Consider the following 22,299-nt stretch of genomic DNA (forward strand, 5'->3'; position numbering starts at 1 on the left):
CAAAGAGACCTCGGATTGGCAGCCTAGACAAGGGTGCCGTAGAGGGAGACAGCCACAGCAGCAGGCCCAGAGGCCGATGCAGCAGCAGTCACAGTCTCAGCATCGCTGGGTTCCAGTGAGGAACAGCTTTGCTCCCCTCCAGGAGGAGACCCCAGCACAGACTAAGGATCTGGAGATGCCGGCACCCCCTCCTTCGCCCCCACCCCCCCCCCTCCCGCCTCGCTTCCACCTTCACCTCCTCCCGTTCCCGCTCCCGTTTTGTCAGCGGCTCCTCCCCCCCCCCCTCCCCCTTCGCTCGCCTCAGTTCCTCGGGAGGCCCAGGCAGTACCCTGGCGATCACCTGCTGTCCGGCGGGCACTGAGCACCGACCTTGCTCGAGCACCGCAGAGGAGACCTACCATGCCGATTCGGGCTTCACGGATATCCTCTATCCGAAGCCGGCTGAGTAGGCTCGACACTAGACAGCGCTCGGAGGCTTTTGACTACTCCTTCACACGGCTTTTTGGAGCGGAGGGCCCCCATGAGCCAGCACCCATCAGAGTTCATGTGGTGATACCTCCGGCCCGAGGGGAGGAGGCACTTGATTCGGCGGTGGCCTTCTCCTTCCCTCTCTGTGGCACTAGCGCCCCGGGAGTGGACTCTGGATCTCGCTCTTAGCATACTGAAGACTCAGGCAGTTGAGTTTTCTCACCATGTGAGCGATCTGGAGGTGACAGATGTGATAGGCCGACTCTGGGAGCTGGCTCACTTCTTTGATTCCGGGAGTGCGGATGCCTCCGGGGTTCGCCACTTAGTGGTTCGCATAGTGGCAGACCTAGCACGCGACCCTGGATATGTATGTATACACGAGGTTGCTCTCTCTGAGCAGGAGCCAGTCGCCATGGGACACAGCCATTGGCGCCTGATCCGAGATTCTTGCAGCACACCGGGTGGGCAGATTCGTAGCCGCTCGGATGGGGACTATTCTCCATCCAAGCCACTTGCGAAGGCCCGCCATATGGCTGAGACAGCCTCCACCTCAGCAGGTCATCCATGAGGATCATCTCATGGAATGTGCAGGGCCTTGGCAGCGCACACTATGTACGCTATCGTGGTTGCTTGAGGCAGGAGCTTCAGAGATGCCTGGTTGGGGGCAGTATTGATATTCTGATGATGCAAGAGCACCATTTGAGTGAGAGCAGGATTCGGAGATATGGTTCCGTGATGCCTGGTAGATGGGACACATTTTGGTCTGCAAGGTTTGGCCCCTTGGGTGGGCAGGGAGGAGTATGTATGGTCATTGCGGATGTATGGCGGCAAGCCATTGTGGATCGCGGGGTCATTGTGCCTGGTAGAGCACAGTATGTTATTCTGAGAATGCACGATGAGCTCTTTGGCATGCTCAATGTCTATGCGCCCAACCATGCTAGTGCCAGAGCAGAGTTCTGGACCCTTGTTACAGATGCATTGCCCGAGGTCGCACATTGGTGTGTCGGAGGAGACTTCAACATGCTTGAGGACCCGGCCGATAGGGTGGGAGGCAGTCATGTTACAGTGCACGGCACGGAGCTTGCAGCTTGGGAGCGATTTTGCATGACACTGCGGATCACTGATGCATGGCAGCATGGGCTTTCTCCCGCTCTCAGGACAGTCTTAGTTTTTCTCGGTCGGATCGCCGGCAAGGAGGGACTAATCTATCACAGATTGATCGCTTCTATGTGGGCGACAGGTTCGGGGAGCGTGGGGACTCCGTTGGCATTCTCGCTGGCACTTCTTTTTCACACCATGCGCCAGCTATTTTGACACTTGAGGAGGGGACACAGGAGACCAACTTGCAGTTGAGGATCCCAGAGAGGATACTTACAGATTCCAGTCTTTCTGAGGACATTGAGAGGATATGGCATGATAGCCAGAGCTCTGACCTGGATGCAGCAGGCCAGTGTGCCCAGGGACTCATCGAGCTCAGCTCTTTTTTGCACGCTGTAGCCTTGACACGGCTGGGAGAGACACGAGAGCGGGAGCGCCGCTTGAGACGTAGCCTCGCTTCGCTCCAACGCCTTCAGGAGCAGCAACCTACATGTGAGTGGGTGGCGTCCCAGCTGAGCCAGGCACGCCAGGAGGTTAGAGAGGCAGAGGAGCAGAGACATGAGTTCTACTATCATCGCCAGGCCTCACAGTGGACGCAGTGTTGGGGTAAAGGCGTTATGCCCACCCTTATAGTGTGTACAAGCCCATAAGTTATAGTACATAGTACACTTAGTACTTTTAATGTACTAAGTGCACTATGTGTACTAGTGCAATATACATGTGTGATAGGGGAGTCACACACTCATGCCTCATGAGTTGACTTATCCCCACAACTCTCTCTCTCTCTCTCTCTCTCCCTTGTTCTTCTCTGTGTATGTCTCCCACATGACCTAACCCTAATTCCTGTTTCTCTCACACAACTGGTATCAGAGCTAAGAGTCGATGATCAGAGAGGCTCTCTTGCATCAACTGGTTACGTGGAGCTTTTCGTGGGCAGCAGAAAGAGTCAAGTGCCGTGCGTGACAGGCTCCGTTTCAGTCGGTAGCTGCAGCTCGTTCCGGAGCCTAAGAAGGACACGTGCATCGCTTCCCTGTGGCGCCGTGTAACGCTGGCCACAAGGCGGATAGAGCCGTCAACTGCAAGTCGTCGGCTGGCGCTAGGCGAAACATAAGCGAAGGCTCTCGCTCGACGCCTGGCCATTAGCGAAGGGAGCCCGTCGACTTCAGGCGTGTATGCTGTGCTAGGCGAATGCGTACGTGGCAAAAGGTAGCGCGTGCGTCAGCAGTAGGCGGAGACAGCGAAGGCGTAAACCAAGCGGCAACGTAAACATACAGCAGCGCCAGTACGCAGTGGCAATGGAACCACCTGCACGGAACTCGCCTGTCAAGTAGGGCTCCAACTTGCGGTTCTTGGCGAACATCTCAGGGCCAGCTGCGAGTTCGACGAAGAGGAGAGGAGAATAGTCTTTATCTCTCGACCTCTTCACCATCTCCATCAACGAAGGACACACGCACGTGCAGTCGTGCCGGAGACGTCATCGTCAGCACGATTTTCCTGCAACAACAAAACCCGCCTGCAAATCAGAGAAAAATCAAAAAATTACAAGGTATTTTACTCATTTTTTTTTTGGGACTTGCAATTGAGCAGGTACAATCAACAATTGAGCAGATACAGGTGTCGAATTGCTCAATTTTGAGCAAAATTGGCAAAATTGGGTGACATTGGTCACAATCAGGATCAATTTGCAGGAAATTGGATGTCGAAATTTGGGGCTTTTGATGTAATTGTGCAATTAAGCACTCATATATGCTGTATGATGTGGAAAATCGCACATTTGGGCAAAATTGCAGCAAATTGCAGTAAATTGCAGTGCAAATCAAGGGGCTTTTGTGCCGATTTGGTTGATTTGCATGCAGGCAATCGTATTTGATGCTGTGGACAATGTGTTGATGCCTTACAAGCACTCAATGTGCCTGTAAATCGAGGGGGTTTCATGTATTTGATGTATATGTGGCCAGGGGGAAGCAACGTGAACACTCTGGATGCCTTCATGTGCGTCAATGTACCATGTATGATCAGAAATTGATCTTAATTCAAGGGGCTTTTCAAGTTTGTATGCTTGTTGAGCTTGGCAAAGCAGCAGGCAAGACATTTATGCCTTGAATCCTCAAAAATCAGCTTGCAGTCAAGGGGCTTTTGCCCAATTTCTGTTCGGGACTGTTTTATGCAGTGTTCGGGACTGTAAAAGTCTGATTTTTACTCATTTGGACAGCCAGGAGAGCATTTATTGCTACTGTACCTGCTGGTACAGATTTGGCACAGCTTTGTGCAAGTTTTGGCATGGCTGTACACTGTTTTGAGTGACCAAAAGGTTCAATTTCAGCTGCTGTACTTGCCGGTACAGGTTTGGTACATCATTGGTGAGCACTTGGTACTGCTGTACAGTACTTTGGAAGGGCAATAGAGCACATTTAAGGTGCTGTCCAAAATCTGCAGCAACCAGATTTTGGTGATTTCATCACATAAAGTGGGAGAAAAGTTGCATTTTTGCTTCCGCAGTGGGAGATAAAGCTTGGGAGAACAACTGTGAGCACTTTGTGTGCTTTTGGTGCAGTGTTTGCACATTTTGCAGGGAGTCAGGCATTGACAGGTTGCATTTTGCTATGGCAACCACAGGTGAGAGCTCTTCATTGCTTCATATCAAGAAGCTTGAAGGCTCGCATAATTATGATATTTGGCAAACCCAGTGCTACAATGTGTTGCTCCAGAAAAAGCAGCACAAGCCTATCAAAGAAAGGGGTGTAATGCCCGCTTCTCTTACTGCTAAAGAGTGGGAAGATATGGATGAGCTGGCAAGATCTACTATCATGTTGTCTGTGTCAGACTCATTACTTTTCAGCATTCGTGAAGAGAAGACAGCTTGGGGAATGTGGCAGAGATTGCAGGACTTGTATGCCCAGCAAAGTGCCTCAAGCAAAGTGTATTGGTTGAAGAAACTCATAGGTCTTCAGATGAAGGAAGGGGCGTCTATGACAGCCCATCTAAATGAGTTTAATGGTATTGTCAGCTAGGTCATTAATCAAAAGTTGGCAATGGACGATGAGTTCAAAGCCACTTTTCTGTTATGCACTTTGCCAGAGAGTTGGGACACATTCAGGACAGCCACTAGCAATTCGCATGCTATGGTGCTCTCCTTCAAGAGGAGATGAACAGGAAAAACAACTCTGTTGGAAAGTCCAATGCAATGAATGCACGTGGGAGATCCCAGCAAAGGGGGAAAAGCCAAGAAAGGGGAAGGAGCAAGTCTCGCTCCAAAAAGGATTTGGAATGCCATTATTGTGGCAAGAAGGGACACATTAAAAAGCAATGCTACAAATGGAAAAATGATCAAAAAGAAAAGGGAAAAGGCAAAGACAAAGAGAAGGATGAAGCCAAAGATGTAAAGCCAAAGGGCAAAAGTGGAGTCAAGATTGAAGAAATCAATGTGTCACATGCAGGTGGCAGTGAGGATGAGGTCCTCTTTACTTCTTCACTTGATGCCCATTCACTTCTTACAGGTGGTCATGGTATGCACTCATGGATCATTGATTCAGGTGCCTCCTTTCATGTCACAGGTTGCAGAGACTTGTTTGTCAGGTATACTGCTGGCAATGAAGGAGTGGTTTATTTGGGTGATAACCATGCATGCAAGATTCTTCGCAGAGGTGATGTGAGGCTTGTGTTTTCAGATGGCTCACAGCTTATGCTCCATGATGTCAGGCATGTGCCTGAGATCAAGAAGAATTTGCTTTCTACTGGACAGCTTGATGATGCTGATTATGTTACCACATTTGGTAGTGGAAAGTGGAAAATTAGTAAGGGCTCACTGGTTGTTGCCAGAGGCTCTAAGGTGGACACTCTTTACTTCATGCATGCAGGTGTTTGTCACCATGCTAATGTAAATGCAACCGAGCTGCCGGAAATTTCTATGTGGCATAGCCGGTTGGGACACATGAGTGTCAAAGGAATGGAGCAATTGTCTCGTTTGGGTTACTTGCCTTCTCTAAAGTTTTCAAGTTTTCAGTTTTGTGAGCATTGTATATATGGCAGGCAACTGCAGTGCCCCCACAAGAAAGCTCTTGGACAGAAAGATGCTCAGTTAGAGCTTGTGCATACAGATGTATGTGAGATGCCTCAGCTTTCTTTGGGAGGGGCAAAATACTTTGTGTCTTTTATAGATGATGCCACACGCAAGGTGTGGCTCTATCCTCTTCGTTTGAAGAGTGATACATTCTCAGTGTTTGAGAAGTTTGTTGCTCTTGTTGAGAATCAAACTGGCAAAACACTGAAGGCTTTGCGTTCCGACAATGGTGGAGAGTACATGTCCAAACAGTTTCGGGACTTTTGTGATGCTAAAGGCATCAAGAGGGAGCTCTCTACTCCTTATGATCCTCCACAAAATGGGACAGCAGAGAGGATGAACAGGACCATTCAGGAGAAGGTCCGTTCTATGTTATCACATGCTGCATTACCTCATGGTTTTTGGGCTGAAGCTGTTATGACAGCCGTTCACCTTATAAACAGGTCACCTAACACGAGGCTTGGTGGGAAAGTGCCAGAAGAAGTATGGACAGGGAAGCCTCCGTCATACAAGCACTTGAGAGTGTTTGGTTGCGTTGCGTACGTGCACATACGCAGGGAAATGCGCACCAAACTTGATCCTAAGTCTCACAAATGCATATTCCTAGGATATGGTGACAGAGGTGAAATGGGGTATAGACTTTGGGATCCCATGAATAGAAAGATCATACGCAGCAATGATGTCATTTTTGATGAAACATGCATGTATAAGGAGCCTGCAAGGCAACAGGAGCCTGGCAGAGTCATCTTTGATGATGATGGACATCATGGACAACAACAAAGGGCTGTAAATCAGCCATTACAGCAGGAAAACCAGCCCTTAAATGGTGCTGAAAATGGTCCAAATGGACAGCCAGAGATGGCAGAAGATATCCCTATGGATATACCACAGTTAGAAGAAATACCGGGCATGATTTTTCAGCCTTATGGCATGGAACAGGAGCCACCAAAATGGGTGATATGCAGGCTGGACAGCAACCTGCAAATGATGGTCATTGGGTACGGAGGTCCACTAGACCCTCCAGAGCCCCTGACAGGTTTGTTCCAGGGGTTGACTACTTGATGCTCACTGACTGTGGGGAGCCCTCATGTTACAAGGAGGCTTTACAGAGGGCAGACAAGGCTCTTTGGGAGCGTGCCATGAAGTCAGAGATGGATTCTCTGCACAAAAATGGAACTTGGAAGTTGGTGCATTTGCCTGCAGGCAAGAAGGTTTTGCCATGCAAATGGGTTTACAGGCTCAAAGTTGCACCAGATGCAAAGCCAAGATACAAAGCCAGGTTAGTGGCTAAGGGCTTCAAGCAGGAATATGGTGTGGACTTTGATGAGATATTCTCTCCAGTGGTCAAAATGACCACACTTAGAGCTGTGTTGGCTTTGGTTGCGCATGATGATCTGGACTTGATTCAGATGGATGTGAAGACTGCTTTTCTTCACGGTGATCTCCATGAGGAGATATATATGCAGCAGCCAGAGGGTTATGCAGTGAGTGGAAAAGAGAAGCTTGTATGCAAGCTGAAAAAGAGTCTTTATGGGCTCAAACAGGCACCAAGGGAATGGTATCATAAATTTGATACATTCATGAAATCACAGAAATTCAAGAGAAGTGACATAGATCACTGCTTGTACACCAAGAAAGCTTTGGATGGCAGTCTATTGATCCTCATCTTGTATGTTGATGATATGTTGATTGCCGGGAAATCTCGTAAGGAGATGGATGCCTTGAAGAAGAGGCTGCATGAAACCTTTGATATGAAGGATTTGGGTGATGCAAATCACATCTTGGGTATGCGGATACTTCGGGACAGAAATCAGCATGTGTTGTATTTGTCTCAGAAGGAATACATTGGCAAAGTCTTGCAGAGGTTCAATATGGACGGGGGGAAGAAGACTAGTACTCCTTTGCCTCCATATGTGAAACTCAATGCTATGGACAGCCCACAGTCGGATAGAGACAGGGCTGATATGGCCAAGGTTCCGTATGCTTCAGCTTGTGGCAGTCTCATGTATGCCATGGTTGCTACTAGGCCGGACATTGCATTTGCAGTGGGAGTGGTTTCTAGATACATGGCCAACCCTGGCAAGAAGCATTGGGAAGCAGTGAAAGGTGTCATGAGATACCTGAAGGGCACACAGGATATGTGCATTTGCTTTGGCAAACAGGATGCATTAGTGCATGGTTACACGGATTCGGATTATGCCGGTCATCCAGATAACCGGAAGTCTACTACCGGTTATGTATTTACATTCACAGGAGGTGCTGTGTCATGGATATCCAGGATGCAGAAGTGCACTGCCTTATCTACTACAGAGGCCGAGTATATTGCAGCCACAGAGGCTTGCAAGGAGGCATTATGGCTATCTCGGTTAGTGGTTGATTTGGGTTATACAGGGGATATTCCATTGTTGCATTGTGACAGTCAGAGTGCCATTCAGTTGGCAAAGAACCCTGTCTTTCATGCAAAGACGAAGCATGTGGATGTGAAGTATCACTTCATCAGAGAGGTGATAGAGAACAAGCAAATTCAGCTTGTTAAGATTCACACGGATGACAACCCGGCTGATCTGTTGACAAAGAGTTTGCCTCCGGAGCGGTTTGCTCATTGCAGACACTTGATGGGCATTGGATGAGGCCATTTTCAGCCTTGATATGGCCTTGTATATTATCATGTACATGCTGATTTTTTCTTTTCCTTTACTTAAGGGCACTTTGCCTTTAAGTGGGAGGTTGTTGGGGTAAAGGCGTTATGCCCACCCTTATAGTGTGTACAAGCCCATAAGTTATAGTACATAGTACACTTAGTACTTTTAATGTACTAAGTGCACTATGTGTACTAGTGCAATATACATGTGTGATAGGGGAGTCACACACTCATGCCTCATGAGTTGACTTATCCCCACAACTCTCTCTCTCTCTCTCTCTCCCTTGTTCTTCTCTGTGTATGTCTCCCACATGACCTAACCCTAATTCCTGTTTCTCTCACACACGCAGCTTGGTGATAGAGTGACTGGGGAGTTCTTTGAGATTACCGGACCCCGCCATGCTCGAGCAGGTGTACGCCAGCTCAGGAGACAGGACAGCCACACTGAGCCCGGGGAGATTAGAGCCATTGCCACTGAGTTCTATAGAGACCTGCTCTCAGCGGAGCCAGCCACGGAGGCACGTGATGCTTGCACAATGCAGACAGACTGTGTGGGCCCATGTGCAGAGGAGGGTCACAGATATGGCCAGGAGGCCAATCTTCATAGGGCAGAGCAGTCGCTCTACAGGTTTTTGGTGCAGCTTTGGGAGCATTGATCAATTGGCGCAAGACAGTGGCCTTTTGGATCAGTAGCGCTCCCACTCCGGCATGGAGCCCAGACCCGGGTTTTAGATGGATTCCTCCTGGCACAGCAGTGCGGTATTTGGGATGCCAGATTGGACTTGATTTGTCCCCTGAGCAGCAGATCACCCCGCTTCTTCTGAGCATTCGGAAGAAGCTTTTGTATTGGAGTACAGCTCAGCTATCCTTGGCTGGGAGGGTGGTGGTGACAAATCAGGTGCTTTTAGCGACCATGTGGTACATCACGTCTTGCTGGATCTTCTCGAGCTCTTGCATCAGCCAGGTACAGAGGCTGATCAGGAACTTTCTTTGGTCTCGGCGGGACGGTCAGCTAGCCCGGGCTAAGGTTGCTTGGGCAGTTATTACTCTTCCGCTGGCCCAGGGGGGCTTGGGCATTATAGATCCAATTGATCAAAGTAGAGCCTTATTGGGGAAGCTTATTGTTCGGGGACTGCTTCCAGGCGCTGAGCCTTGGAAGGAGCTTCTTTTTCAGCGTCTGCAGGCTAGGGCTCCTCCAGCACGGGGCACTTGGGCACCAGAGATACGATGGATCTTCATAGAGATGAGGAGGACAGGCCTCAGTCGAGGATGGGAGGACAGATTTGCCTTGAGCATCCTGCGAGCTTGGGAGCGGCTGAGACCGGGGCTTTCTCAGAGACCTCCTACTTGTGATGAGGAGCGGGCCAGACAACCGCTCATCTGGAGCCCCGCGGTACGCACTGAGCAGGGTCATATGCTGGGTTCTCGGCCTCGTCTAGCCTGGGGACCTTTGGCGGCAGGCCCAGCACGCAGTTTTGGAGACTGGCAGGCCTTCTGCAGTCTCCCAGAGGAGGTCCAGGTGCAGAGGCTGAGTCACTTCAGATGGGGGCTGATTACGATGGATGACATTCAGGAGGCACTCACTGAGGAGTGTTTCACGCCTTTCGAGCCAGCGGCCCCACGGTGGATGGGAGCCTTTACACAGATGGAGATCCTGATTGCTGTCAGAGCTTGCACACTGAGGATGGTAGATGCCTCTACTATGAGATCCAGGATGAGGGAAAACTTCAGAGAGTGGAGGCGGAGTCGCCTTTGGTTGCAGAGTGCATCTTTCAGAGGATACAGGTAGTGGCCGCCGCTTCCCGGAAGTGGCATATTGATCCAGACCCTGCAGATGTGGACTCTGAGTGGCGCATTTGGGCATATGCTGCGTGCCCCTTAGCCCGGCTCCAGTGGGACCCTGGCGAGTACGAGTGGCATGATCCTTATGCGTCCCCCGAGGCCCCAAAGATTACTTTTTTCCAGTACACTGTTCGGTTGGGGAGGCATATTTTGACTGCGAGGAGGATGGTCTCTCCAGCCGCATCGGAGCATTGGCGGCTACAGGGACTCTCACAGGAGTTCCTGGAGGATTTTTGGGCCAGGCTCTGGGCTAGTCGACAGGCACGCAGGATCTCGACGTTTCAGTGGCTGGTTGCCCACAGGGGCTCTGCAATTGGCACCTGGCTTGTCTACGGCGGCCTGTGTCCGATGCGGCCACCCATTGGAGACACAGAGACACTGCCTATGGGACTGTCCACAGGCGCAGCAGATTTGGCTGAGGATGCTGCGCATTTTGGCCCCCCTCTCTCCAGAGGGCATGTATACGTGGGGTGCCGCTGCTTGGTTGACATCGTCAGGGCCTGCTCTGGGATACGAGACGGAGCAGGACCGCCAGGCCATCAGATTCATTAGGGGCCAGCCTCGCCTTGTTCCTTCACCGGATTTCTCGTCCGCCGTCTGGACACAGGAGAGGGATTTACGATGGGAGCTCCTCAGCAGCCTCACCATCTGGTTCACCTGGAGAGCCCGGTGTTTCAGGGCCTTTGAGGGGAGACTGGAGCCACCAGCAGAGACTGTTCGGGGGATTTGGCAGGAGCTGATCCACACCCTGCGAGGACAGTATGACCGCATCCGGGGCGACTCGGATGCGGCGATCTTGCGGCGCCAGGCCTTCCACACCACTTGGCGCAACAGCTCCTTCTATACACTACACGCGGGTACCCCCCGCTGGCATTACAGGCCACCTGTTTGGCTTTTCCCCCCTCCTATTGTATGATATAGCTTTCAGTTATTTGTACTGATCTTTGTACCTTTTTTTGCACCTAGGGAGAGTCTCCCTAGCTGCCTTGATTGGATCTCTGCTCTGCCTTCTTATGAGCAGGAGAGTTTTTTGTAGCCCAGCGAGCGTTTTTTTTAAACTAATGAAAGGATCTTTTCTCGGGGAAAAAAAAACATAAAGCTAGACAAAACATCCACAAATGATGAAAATGGAGCTTGTACGTGTGACACCGCATAGAGGCCGGAATCGGCCGACACCCCCCTTGGAGTATTTTATTACCTAATGAGAATAATATCATGTACAAGCTTTGAGGGCCTTACTCTCCCCACGGGAGATGCTGGATTATCCATATACAAATGCCATAACATAGCCCAACACGAGGCTACCAAGCCGGAACATAGGCTGTAGAAATGCCAAGCCAACAATATAATCCATATACCTCCGTGTGGGTACTGATTCTTCCCCAAAAACCACGGGTCTTCATGCAATAGAGCTGGTACAGCAAGTACAACTCTCCATTCAGCCGGTACAGCAGGTACAGTGGCTGGTATAGCAAGTACAATGGTTGGTATACCTGATACAATGGGTGGTACAATAAGTACAACAAGTACAAGGACTGGTACAGCCAATACAGTGGCTGGTACAACAAGTACAAGGGCTTGTACAGCAAGTACAATGGCTGGTACAACCGATACAATGGGTGATACAACAAGTACAAGGGTTGGTACAGCCAATACAATGGCTAGTACAGTAAGTACAAGGGCTTGTTCAGCCATTACAGTGGCTGGTACAGCAAGTACAAGGACTGGTACAACAAGTACAATGGCTAGAAATCATAATAAATGATTAAATACCCTTGCCTTCAGTATTTCTTCGCGATGGAAGCCTCCAAAACAGTCCCCAACAGCCGGTATTCTTCATGGGCAGCCTTCAAGAGAGAGAGAAAGAGAGTAGCCATCATTAGGGCAGCATGTAACGATGGTAGAGGCTAGTGTGCAGCAAGAGAGCCTCTATTAATGAAGAGAGAGGACTCCAATTTATAGATTTGGGCCTCCCATGAGCTAAAATGGCAAGAGAAGGTTACAATGACAAGTAGAGAGCTACACAATAGCTAAAGTGACAAGTGTGAGGCCACTTGTCTCACTTTGATCCACTTTCTAACAAGTTTCAGGCCACTTGTCTCACTTTGGTCCACTTTCTTGCCAAATGTCCCAATCTAAGAGATGGATCCTTCCACAAACTTTATCTCTAAAAATATCCCAACTGTTAGACATTCTGTCATAGGCACTTTGCCAACTCTTGGTATCTGCTCAATTCCAGATGTAATGACGCGAACAGAATTTCCATCGAAGTCGGGCCAAAAATAGCAACTCTCCTAAATTTTAGGAGTGTGGTCCTTTGTATTCTAGCATAATCCCCCATTCCCAACGCTTGTACTTTCCAAATATTTAGACATCCTGGAGTCCACCAGACCCTCGACAGGACCAGAGGGAGCAGACAGATCGTGGGGGACAGACCACAACAGGAGAACACACCCCGTGCTAGAGGTGTGCTAGCCCCACAAGCACGTGGAGTCTTCAGATACAAGGTGCCTTTCCTTCTGCAAGTCGATGGCCCCGTCTCCCTAAAGATCAAGGCGATCTGCTCATCAACTCCAGGTCAGGCATACTCCATTTCCCACCGAGCAGCCCCAACAAGGGAGGAACACATTGATTCTATGTATTCAGTCATCAGAGAGGATGTCACATGATAGTACCTACCTGAATCACATGTACTATGTTACGGTCACATGCACCCTTCGGGTCTTTTTGAAGACATTTAAAAAAACTCTTTTTCGTTCTTTCTCTATACAGCGATCCATCCAACATGGACACAGCCAAAGACCCTGCCGCCTACCAAGAACGTTCCTTTACTGACAGCCGATGAGTTTATTGAGTAACATGATACCTGCAACTTCACATGTCATGAGCAATTTGAAATTTTGAATCGATATGCATGGCTGGTCTGATAAGAATGCCACCACACAAACTTTGCATTGCGGCTGGAGAGAGATGGCATCCACACAAGAATGGAGATCTCAGAGTAGTATGCAATATGGGATTGAGGAGAATGCCATTAACTCAGCTCATACGTGTATCTTCCAAAAACTTTATCTGCGTGTATGATTTCTGAAGTAAACCAACCGTGAACCAAGCCTGATAAATCTGTGTCATGACCTTCCCAGCCTGCACACAGACCACAAAGCTTTGTGCAGTTCTACAGCACCTGTATCACCTCCGAAGCTCCAGTAACCTCCAGACAGCCTACATAAAGCTAATATAAGCAGCCCAAGCCCTGCAAGAGCTCGACCAATCCAGATCAAAGCCTCTACGTGATGTCTGTATTTATCCTTTTAACAATGTACGAACGTGTACAGCAAGACAATGTCTATGCTTCCAGGTCAGGTTAGAGCTGGTAGTGCTGCACCTAACAACTCTGAAGCAGCACTAGAGGCTGTCACCTTATTCCCAAGACATCCTTACATTGGGTTGTGGGGCGTAAATGGGCACCCAAAAAGTTTAAGATGGGCCTAGAAGCTGCACGACAACCCAAGGGCTTCATTATTGGCTGGTGAAACAATACACGTGCACATTCCCAAAACTGCTCCCCAGAACCTTGTTGTTGGGATTCTTGCTGCCCATATGCTCCAGCACTGTCAAGTGAATAAAAAATACTATTCATCGGACAATCATGCACTATGGGCCACTGTTGCAATCCCTTGATCGCCACAAGGTCCAAAATTAACAGATGCATGTCTCAGAAGTCCGCAAAGTCATGGATGCAGACAAAAGAGGTCTGCAGCAGGGAAAAAATCTTGACAGACAACACAAATAGAAACACAGTAATCATAAGCTTTAGAAACAATGCCATCATAAAAGGCCTTTAAGAACTAAAGCTTGTATGAAAAAATTAGACACTCACCTCTGAATACCTTACACTGACCTCATACTGCTGCAAATAGTAATCTCTTCACCATTACCATGTGCACCCAGCAAAAAACTGGAGAGAATTATCCACAAATCTTCAATATATTCTACAAAGCTTTGTTGCAAACCTCTGTGCGGCAAATCTTGCATCTAGACAACAAAATAACCTGGCTCACGGTTACTGCCTGGGCTGACAAGGGTGGGAGAGGCTGATTGCAAGGGCATTGCAAAATATGGCTGCGGGTTTTGAGAAAAACGCTGTGAGAAATGGTCCACCGTCCTGCCTGAATTCACTCTCTGAGACTCTTCAATTCCATCTCCAGGAGCATGACCTGAAACCTCCTCTTCCCACATGGAAAAATTGCAATGTCTTGGACTGCTATTGGGAGTATGGCTAGTGCCTCCCTGACGTGGTTCAGTCCTACTGATAGGATTCGACCTTATGTCTGTTCCACAGGGTGACCTTGGCGACATGGGCGTCCTAACAGGAGTTTCATGGAAAGGTGATGAGGGAGCGCCTCCATTCCCTCCTCCAGTTAGAGGTATCGTACAGCTCAAATTAGGCACTTGGGGTGACGAAGACGAAAGTGTAAAAACACTGAAGTTATGTTCTACCATGCGGGACCGAGGCTTGGAGCTTAAGGCAGGAGAAAGGGGGGCAGAGGTATTGCCAGATCGAGATACCATCGTTGTATGGGACATGCTTTCCATCACGCTCTGCCACAAAAAGGGCATATAAATATTACTGCAACAAAAACTATGACCAAAGAAATCCTCGTATAGAGACAAGCAAAAATGGTAAATACCAGTCTTTGCACGGCAGAAGTCAATGTTTCTGATACACCTGAATCAGATCGCTGCACTCTAACAAAGGGTTGTTCGAGAAGTTCGATGGCTGTAGGCCTCTTGCGAGGATCTCGCTGCAGGCAACTTCTTAGAAACATTTTTGCATCGTCTGATAAGAACTCCGGGATTGCAGGAATCTCTTTACTGTTACCAATTTTAAAAACAGCTGCAATCTGGCATGATATATGACATCTTATCAGCCAGCTGAGAGCTGTAACGCAGGAAGAAGAAGTAACTATACTATTTATATTGACAAGGCATGTGATCCTCTTGAACATTCTTAGTGCCCCAAAAAAAAACTGACTAACTCAACAATTTACCCCTTCAAACTGACTCCATGGTGGTTTGCCTGTGGCCATTTCCAAAACCGTACAGCCGAGACTCCAGATGTCCACAGCAAAATCATACCCATTTTTATTCTTAACAACCTTCAAACATACAGCGCATTCATGTATTGTATCAGAGTTTACATTTTTCCTACCCACCTAGGCAGAAATTCTCTAATCTTCACTGCTTAATCATCCAATAAGTGAAGTATGAATAGTATGCTTATTGTAGCAACTCCTGGCAAGTTGCAACATGCAAGTTCTCCATGTCAGAGCAGAGAGAGAGAGAGAGAGAGAGAGGGGGGGGGGTGGGGAGAGAGGTACCTCAGGTGCCATCCAATAAGGGCTCCCCTTAAATGAAAGAAGAAAGGATTGAGCAGAGATCTGCACCAATCAATCAAAGAGAAATCATTTTCCACGAGTCAACAAAAAAACTAGATAATCAGTGGATTTAGAGAAATCTTCCTTGTCAAACAAAGAGTAATTAGCACAAATTCTAAACAAAGAAGACATGGTTGTATCATAAAAGGTGATTTTTGAAGAGACTTCAATGACTGACAAAATCAAGACCAATAAATAAATTGTAAAAGCTATGCTATTCCTGCAATGCTCTCAAAGGGAAAACACAGGAGAATTCTTGATAGGCCTGTCTTCAATTTTGAGAAATGTTAATTTACATATTTTTTTAGGAAATATAATTGAATGATAACAATTTATTTATTTATCATCAAATATTTATATTGGTTAAAATTTAAGGATTGAAACAATGATCTTTTAATGTAATTAATTTATATTGACTCGTTCATTAAAAATCTAATTACAATTTTATTGCACAGATTTTCTTTGATAAAGAGATCAATTATTAACATATAGATTAATCGATGAATTATATAATAATTAAACTATTTTAAAATATATATATAATCACACATACACACACACACACACACACACACATATATATATATATATAAAGATCAAGATTACTGTATTTTTCATTTTAAGCACATGTATACTTGTATACAAAAGTTGGAAATAATAACTCATAGCATTGTGAGGGAATATTACATGCTTGGCCATTCCAAAGTCTGCAAGCTTTACCTCCCCTCCTTTATCAACAAGAATATTTGCACCTTTAATATCCCTGCAAGAAATGATGACATGTTAGTGGCCAGTCAGATAATAAAACACGTTTGTCAGTGGTGTGTGCCACAGTATATATATGCATACATGTTTGCATATCCTTTTTATGAGCTCACATGCAAATGCACATTTTCACAAACCTGCACTTTATCATGTGCATAAATTCATGGAAATCATGCACATGTTTGTATGGTGGCCATGTGACCAAGCAAAGAATCCATGTCAGTAGTTGGGCAGATGGCCACAAGCTTGTTGCATCGCCCAGTCCGTAGGACAAACCAAAATTGCTGAATGGGAGTGCTCTCCCTTGCCGGATGGGAACCTTCCAAAGCAGGCAGTGGCATCCCGACTCCACCTACTGTAGCTAAGGAACAGCAGGCATGTAAGGCTACTAGTGCTGTGAATGTGCAAACACAGTCAGTGCAAACAATGGCTGCCAAATCCTTATCCTCACTCCTTCAATCGCTTGTAGACTTGCATGCTGAAGAGCTTTAAGTGATTACTTGATAACTGAATGACAAGTTGAAGGCAGCCAGCCTTTTGCAAGCCCTACAAAAGTGCCATAGAAGCCACTTAATGTGTGGCACACCTACAGGTCAGGCTGAACAAGTAGAACAAGCTTCTATAAGAAAATCCTCAAATCCAAACATCCATCCATAGTATCTACTCAAGTCTATTGCCTCTTATCTAAGCCAGTGTGTAAGACTCCTCTTGCAGAAACTTGCTATAAAGATCCAATTGCTTACTGTCAATCCAACTCTTGTCCAAGAGTTGAATCCCGATTGGACAACCAATCAAAAAGTGCAACAAGCTCTACCATAACAACCCTAGCACAAACCCATAGCACAACTCGTCAATCATACCAAATGGCATCTTGCATATGTTGTTGGCAAACACTAGTTCACTTAATGTGCAAACAAGTCCTAATGCACTTCCAATCTGTTTTCGCATAACCAGTAGATGCTCACATCCACTTTAGGGCAAGCATAAAATTTTGCATCTGTCCCATGTGCTCGAAAGCCCAAATATCACACACAACTTTCAAACAATCTTGCGTATGTCCCTTGTCCTCAAATAACCTGAAGACAACATACAACTTTATAACAAATTCCATCCCTAACATGTCAATGGGTCACGTCCCATCGATCAGGTGGAAAGTCCATTACTCAATGAGTAACTTATCATGTCACTCTTTTCTCTCCCCCCCAAATTGGGAATGAACATGTTCTCACGTAGAGACCCTACTTCCAAAAGCAAACAAGGAAGTATAACATCATATGTCAAATAACATCCACTATCTACTGAGCGATTCTGAATCTTGGATATGCAACCTCATCTTAGGCACTTAGTTCCTAGACGGCAAAGTTTCAAACAACTTCTCTCTCTCATGTACGAGGCTGCCTTGTGCATCACTATGCATCAATATCACACGGCCATCACGAGAGAGTGTGAGATATCACTCTACGGGTAACATTTCATGCTCAGACAACTAAGAAAGTTCCTTATCTTCTTGTCACTCACAAACTAGAATCCCTTGATTAAAAATGGGACCTCATGCTGCCAATGGCTTGGCACAGTGCGACTCCTTCAATAGAAATGTGCTTACCCACTCTGGCCTTAACAGTTTCATGCTTGTCGCAACCTTTGCCCCTATGCTCTTGAATGTGCCGAGAGTGACGATGGCTACTCTCGTGTTGCCACTTTAAACTGTAGTCATGGGCAACATCTACTCTTGTGGTGCCTCTATGGACTACAATCATCGTGATGTCTATGCCAATGATGCCTCTCTTGACTATAATTATGAATTCTATGCTCGGTATCCCACCTTGGATGCAAACAACTTTCGACGGTAGTCGGAAGGATCTTCATGACGACCAGCATGGTGACCTTGCGAATGTACCTCATGCCGGTTGTCGTGGGTGACACTATTGTGAACTTTCGATGTGGCTCACCAGCAAGACTATGAATGGCACTCACTTGGGTACAAGAGTTAAATTCAAAATCCTTTGTTCTGCAAGGACATCAAGGCAAGCATTGAGGGGCAACCCATCACTCCATTTGTGCCCAAGCCAAGTTGTTGCTATTTGCTCCATCAACATAAGCATCAAGGCCGCCATTGTTAGGTCTCCAAAAACGACACTCAAGAATCATCTGACCTGCAACCGAAACCCTAACGAGGTTTCGTAGACCCGACATCGTACGCATCGCATGACCGCAATAGATTGTAGCTAGCGACTCACCACCCAACCATTAGTTCAATACCTAACCACCCCCGAGCATTGCCGAACCACCCACCTTGCAACTCCATGGCCATGAGGTCTTGTACACCCCTGGCAACCCTCATGTCTACCATGTGGATACCTCAATGACTCAATAAGTGCCCCCAAGGTCACTTATATAGCAACAACCTGGCTATTCTTGGCCCTTGCTTTATTTATAAGCTTTTGTGCTTTATGTATAAGAATTTAGCCATTACTAGCCCTAGGCTATCAATTATAAGTTCTTCGCCAAACTAGACCTCATCTTGCTAGCGCCTTTAGCCCATGTGTGAACCCTCCAGGTCCCCACGCCCCAACTGATAAGCCCTAGCCCTAACCTAGGTTACTCTACGTGCCTAGGCTTGTCGGGACGTATCATAACTTCCTCCTTCTATTCAATTGATGTCCTCGTGAATGCACAAGGAGACAACCCTATGTAAGGCAATCCATGGGTCCCCGCACCCGAGCTGATGAGCCCTAACCCTAAGTTCTAACATGGGTTACTCTATGTCCCTAGGCCTGTAGGGATATAGCATACTTTCCTCCTCCTATTCAATTGATGTCCTTGTGAATGCACAAGGAGACGAGCCTATGTAAGCCAATCCCTGGGTCCGGACATTCTTCCATAGCATCTACTCAAGCCTACCATCTCTTATCTAGGCCAGTGTGGGACTCCTCTTGTAGACCCTGCTACAAAGATCCAATTGCTTACTGCTAATCCAACTATATCCAAGGCATGGGGAAAGAAGAAGTGAAAGGTTAAAGAAGGGATTTTAAGGTGGATGAGAGGGTTAACGCCGCGAAGTTTGCAGCTTTCGAAGACCAAGAGCTTAAGTTTGCAGCCGGAACATAGGCTGTAGAAATGCCGAGCCAACAACATAATCCATATACCTCCGTGTGGGTACTGATTCTTCCCCAAAAACCATGGGTCTTCATGCAATAGAGCTGGTACAGCAAGTACAACTCTCCATTCAGCCGGTACAGTAGGTACAATGGCTGGTAGAGCCAGTACAATGGCTGGTACAGTAGGTACAGTGGTTGGTGCAACCGGTACGATGGCTAGTACAACAAGTACAATGGTTGGTACAATAAGTACAAATGCTGGTACAGCATGTACAGTGACTAGTACAGCAAGTACAGTGACTAGTACAAGTACAGTGGCTGATACAACCGATACAATGGGTGGTACAGCAAGTACAACAAGTACAAGGACTGGTATAGCCAATACAATGGCTGGTACAACAAGTACAAAGACTGGTACAACAAGTACAACGGCTAGAAATCATAATAAATGATTAAATACCCTTGCCTTCAGTATTTCTTTGCGATGGAAGCCTCCAAAATAGTCCCCAACAGCCGGTATTCTCCATGGGCAGCCTTCAAGAGAGAGAGAAAGAGAGTAGCCATCATTAGGGCAGCATATAACGGTGGTAGAGGCTAGTGTGCAGCAAGAGAGCCTCCATTAATGAAGAGAGAGGGCTCCAATTTATAGATTTGGGCCTCCCATGAGCTAAAATGGCAAGAGAAGGTTACAATGACAAGTGGAGAGCCACACAATAGCTGAAGTGACAAGTGTGAGGCCACTTGTCTCACTTTGATCCACTTTCTAACAAGGGTCAGGCCACTTGTCTCACTTTGGTCCACTTTCTTGCCACATGTCCCAATCTAAGAGATGGGTTCTTCCATAAACTTTATCTCTAAAAATATCTCAACTGGTAGACATTTTGTCATAGGCACTTTGCCAACTCTTGGTATCTGCTCAATTCTAGATGTAATGACGCGAACAAAATTTCCATCCGAGTCGGGCCAAAAATAGCAACTCTCCTAAATTTTAGGAGTGTGGTCCTTTGTATGCTTGGATAATCCCCATTCCCAAAGCTTGTACTTTCCAAATATTTAGACATCCTGGAGTCCACAAGACTCCTTTCATACTGGGAAATGTCCAAGCTGGTGACATCCTCCGTACCCAAGAGTGCTCCATGAAGCAACCTGCTCTATCCCTAGTCAAGCAGCCAACACAAACGAAACACTGAAAAAAAATTCCACTAGCCCTACGCTCTGATACCAACTATATGACTCCTAATGTTGTGAATGGTGCTAACAGAGAGAGATGTACAACAGAAGACTCACAAATGCAATCACACACACGTAGTCCTAATCTAACCATTGTATTATATGTAAAATTGATTGTCTAAAGTACAAATGCGATCGAGCTGCTGATCTTAGCCCGAGTTGCAGATGAACGCTGAGGTTCATGGCAACAAATGCTAGCTGCTAGATTCCTCTCCTGGCACCGCTAATCAGTTGTGGACTTGCATGCTGAAGAGCCTTCAATGCAGATAGCTTGATGATTGAATTAGGCGCTAAAAACACCAAATTCTTGCCCAGCTAATACAAGTCGGGGAACATTTTGCAAGCCCTTAAAAAGTGTCATAAAAGTCACTTAACATGTTCACTACGTTAAAAAGGTGCCCAAACTTTGGCAACCACTGGTCTGCACATGTTTAAGCTGCCCAAAATTGGTCCAAAACTGCCATGTGGGCTGCCCACTCTGGCCTTGGTTGTTGTCCACCTTGTACTTGCAGGTGGGTCACAAGACATGCCCTTAAGATTTAACAAAAGTCTTCCCTCTACCAACCAACCAAGCACTCCCCATGTATATACACGCAATACTCTCAACATGGGCATTTGCCAACACAAGCAAAGCCTCCACAAGACAGCATTTATGGCAAGTTCCCTATATGATTGTATTTGCTACAACCATTGACTTGCCATAGACCTCCATGTGCCAAAAACCATAGGCCTCCCTCCATGTGACCTTCCATAGACCTCCATGTGCCAAAGGCCAAAAGAAATGTGACACAGTAGCTGCACAAAAGTTAATCCCATGATTTGGAGACGGCTGTCCAAAAAAGAACATCACTCTGCAAATGATATGCTCTAGAAGAGCTGCAATATAGTACTGTAACTGGATGCAAATTCCAATTGAGGCGGTGTGATTGAAGAAAGGGGTTGGGTCGAAAGGCTCTACAGAATGACAAAAGCCTCAAACATCCACAAACGCTAACAGGTACAGCAGATAAATTTTTCTTCAATTACACATGCATAGGATTCCAAGGCCTATACCTGTGCACAGTATTCTTGCCATGAAGGTAGGATAGCCCCAAGAGAATTTGCCGTGTATACACACGGATGCAGCTTTCACTTAGGGGGCCATACCGCTGAACAATGTTGTGAATCGATCCATTAGACATGAACTCAAGGTAAATAAACAGACGATCTTCCACCTACAATACCACATTCTAGGATTGGTTACCAAACTTGTAAGCCAGGCCTTGACTTTAGTCAAAAAAACTTTTATATATTCAGAGGACAAGCAGCTAAATTTTTTTAAGAATAGAAAATACCATCTCACATCCGTAATACTGTACAATGTTTGCATGCTTCATCTGACTGAGCAAAGAGACTTCCTGTAAACAGGAGCATATTATATATGGACCAAGCAAAGGTCATGAAATCGAGCCATGAATCGAGGCTTATATGCTGCTCAAACAACAGTGAAACTTAGGTGATGGTGGGCACCTGCTTGAGTTGCCTTGCACTTTCCATAGACTTCTCACTCTCTGGAATGATCAACACCTCTTTCATTGCACACGACTGGCCACTCTCGCTGAAAAAAGGTATCAATTTTAGTAAAGTGCAATATTAAGAACCACTACAGTGCAACCGAAA

The 22,299-nt window shown here is 46.8% G+C and overlaps 1 protein-coding gene across 2 annotated transcripts in view; it reads right to left on the bottom strand.

Moving 5' to 3' along the window:
* Nucleotides 1-22,299, bottom strand: part of LOC147623984 (uncharacterized) — a 48,103-nt gene that overhangs the window by 23,006 nt on the left and 2,798 nt on the right. For both annotated transcript variants that reach the window (XM_086820661.1, XM_086820659.1), the window contains exons 4-11: nt 22,150-22,237; nt 21,975-22,037; nt 21,694-21,854; nt 16,235-16,310; nt 15,491-15,550; nt 15,161-15,268; nt 14,801-15,013; nt 13,990-14,711 (exon numbers count right to left, since the gene is read on the bottom strand). In XM_086820661.1, coding sequence (XP_086676787.1) covers nt 14,145-14,711; nt 14,801-15,013; nt 15,161-15,268; nt 15,491-15,550; nt 16,235-16,310; nt 21,694-21,854; nt 21,975-22,037; nt 22,150-22,237 — 1,336 coding nt within the window. In that variant the 3' untranslated portion in view covers nt 13,990-14,144. The remainder of the gene's footprint in view (nt 1-13,989; nt 14,712-14,800; nt 15,014-15,160; nt 15,269-15,490; nt 15,551-16,234; nt 16,311-21,693; nt 21,855-21,974; nt 22,038-22,149; nt 22,238-22,299) is intronic.

Source organism: Cibotium barometz, chromosome 26 (assembly GCF_041138505.1).
Source record: "Cibotium barometz isolate CiBa-2024 chromosome 26, ASM4113850v1, whole genome shotgun sequence".
Classification (NCBI taxonomy): domain Eukaryota; kingdom Viridiplantae; phylum Streptophyta; class Polypodiopsida; order Cyatheales; family Cibotiaceae; genus Cibotium; species Cibotium barometz.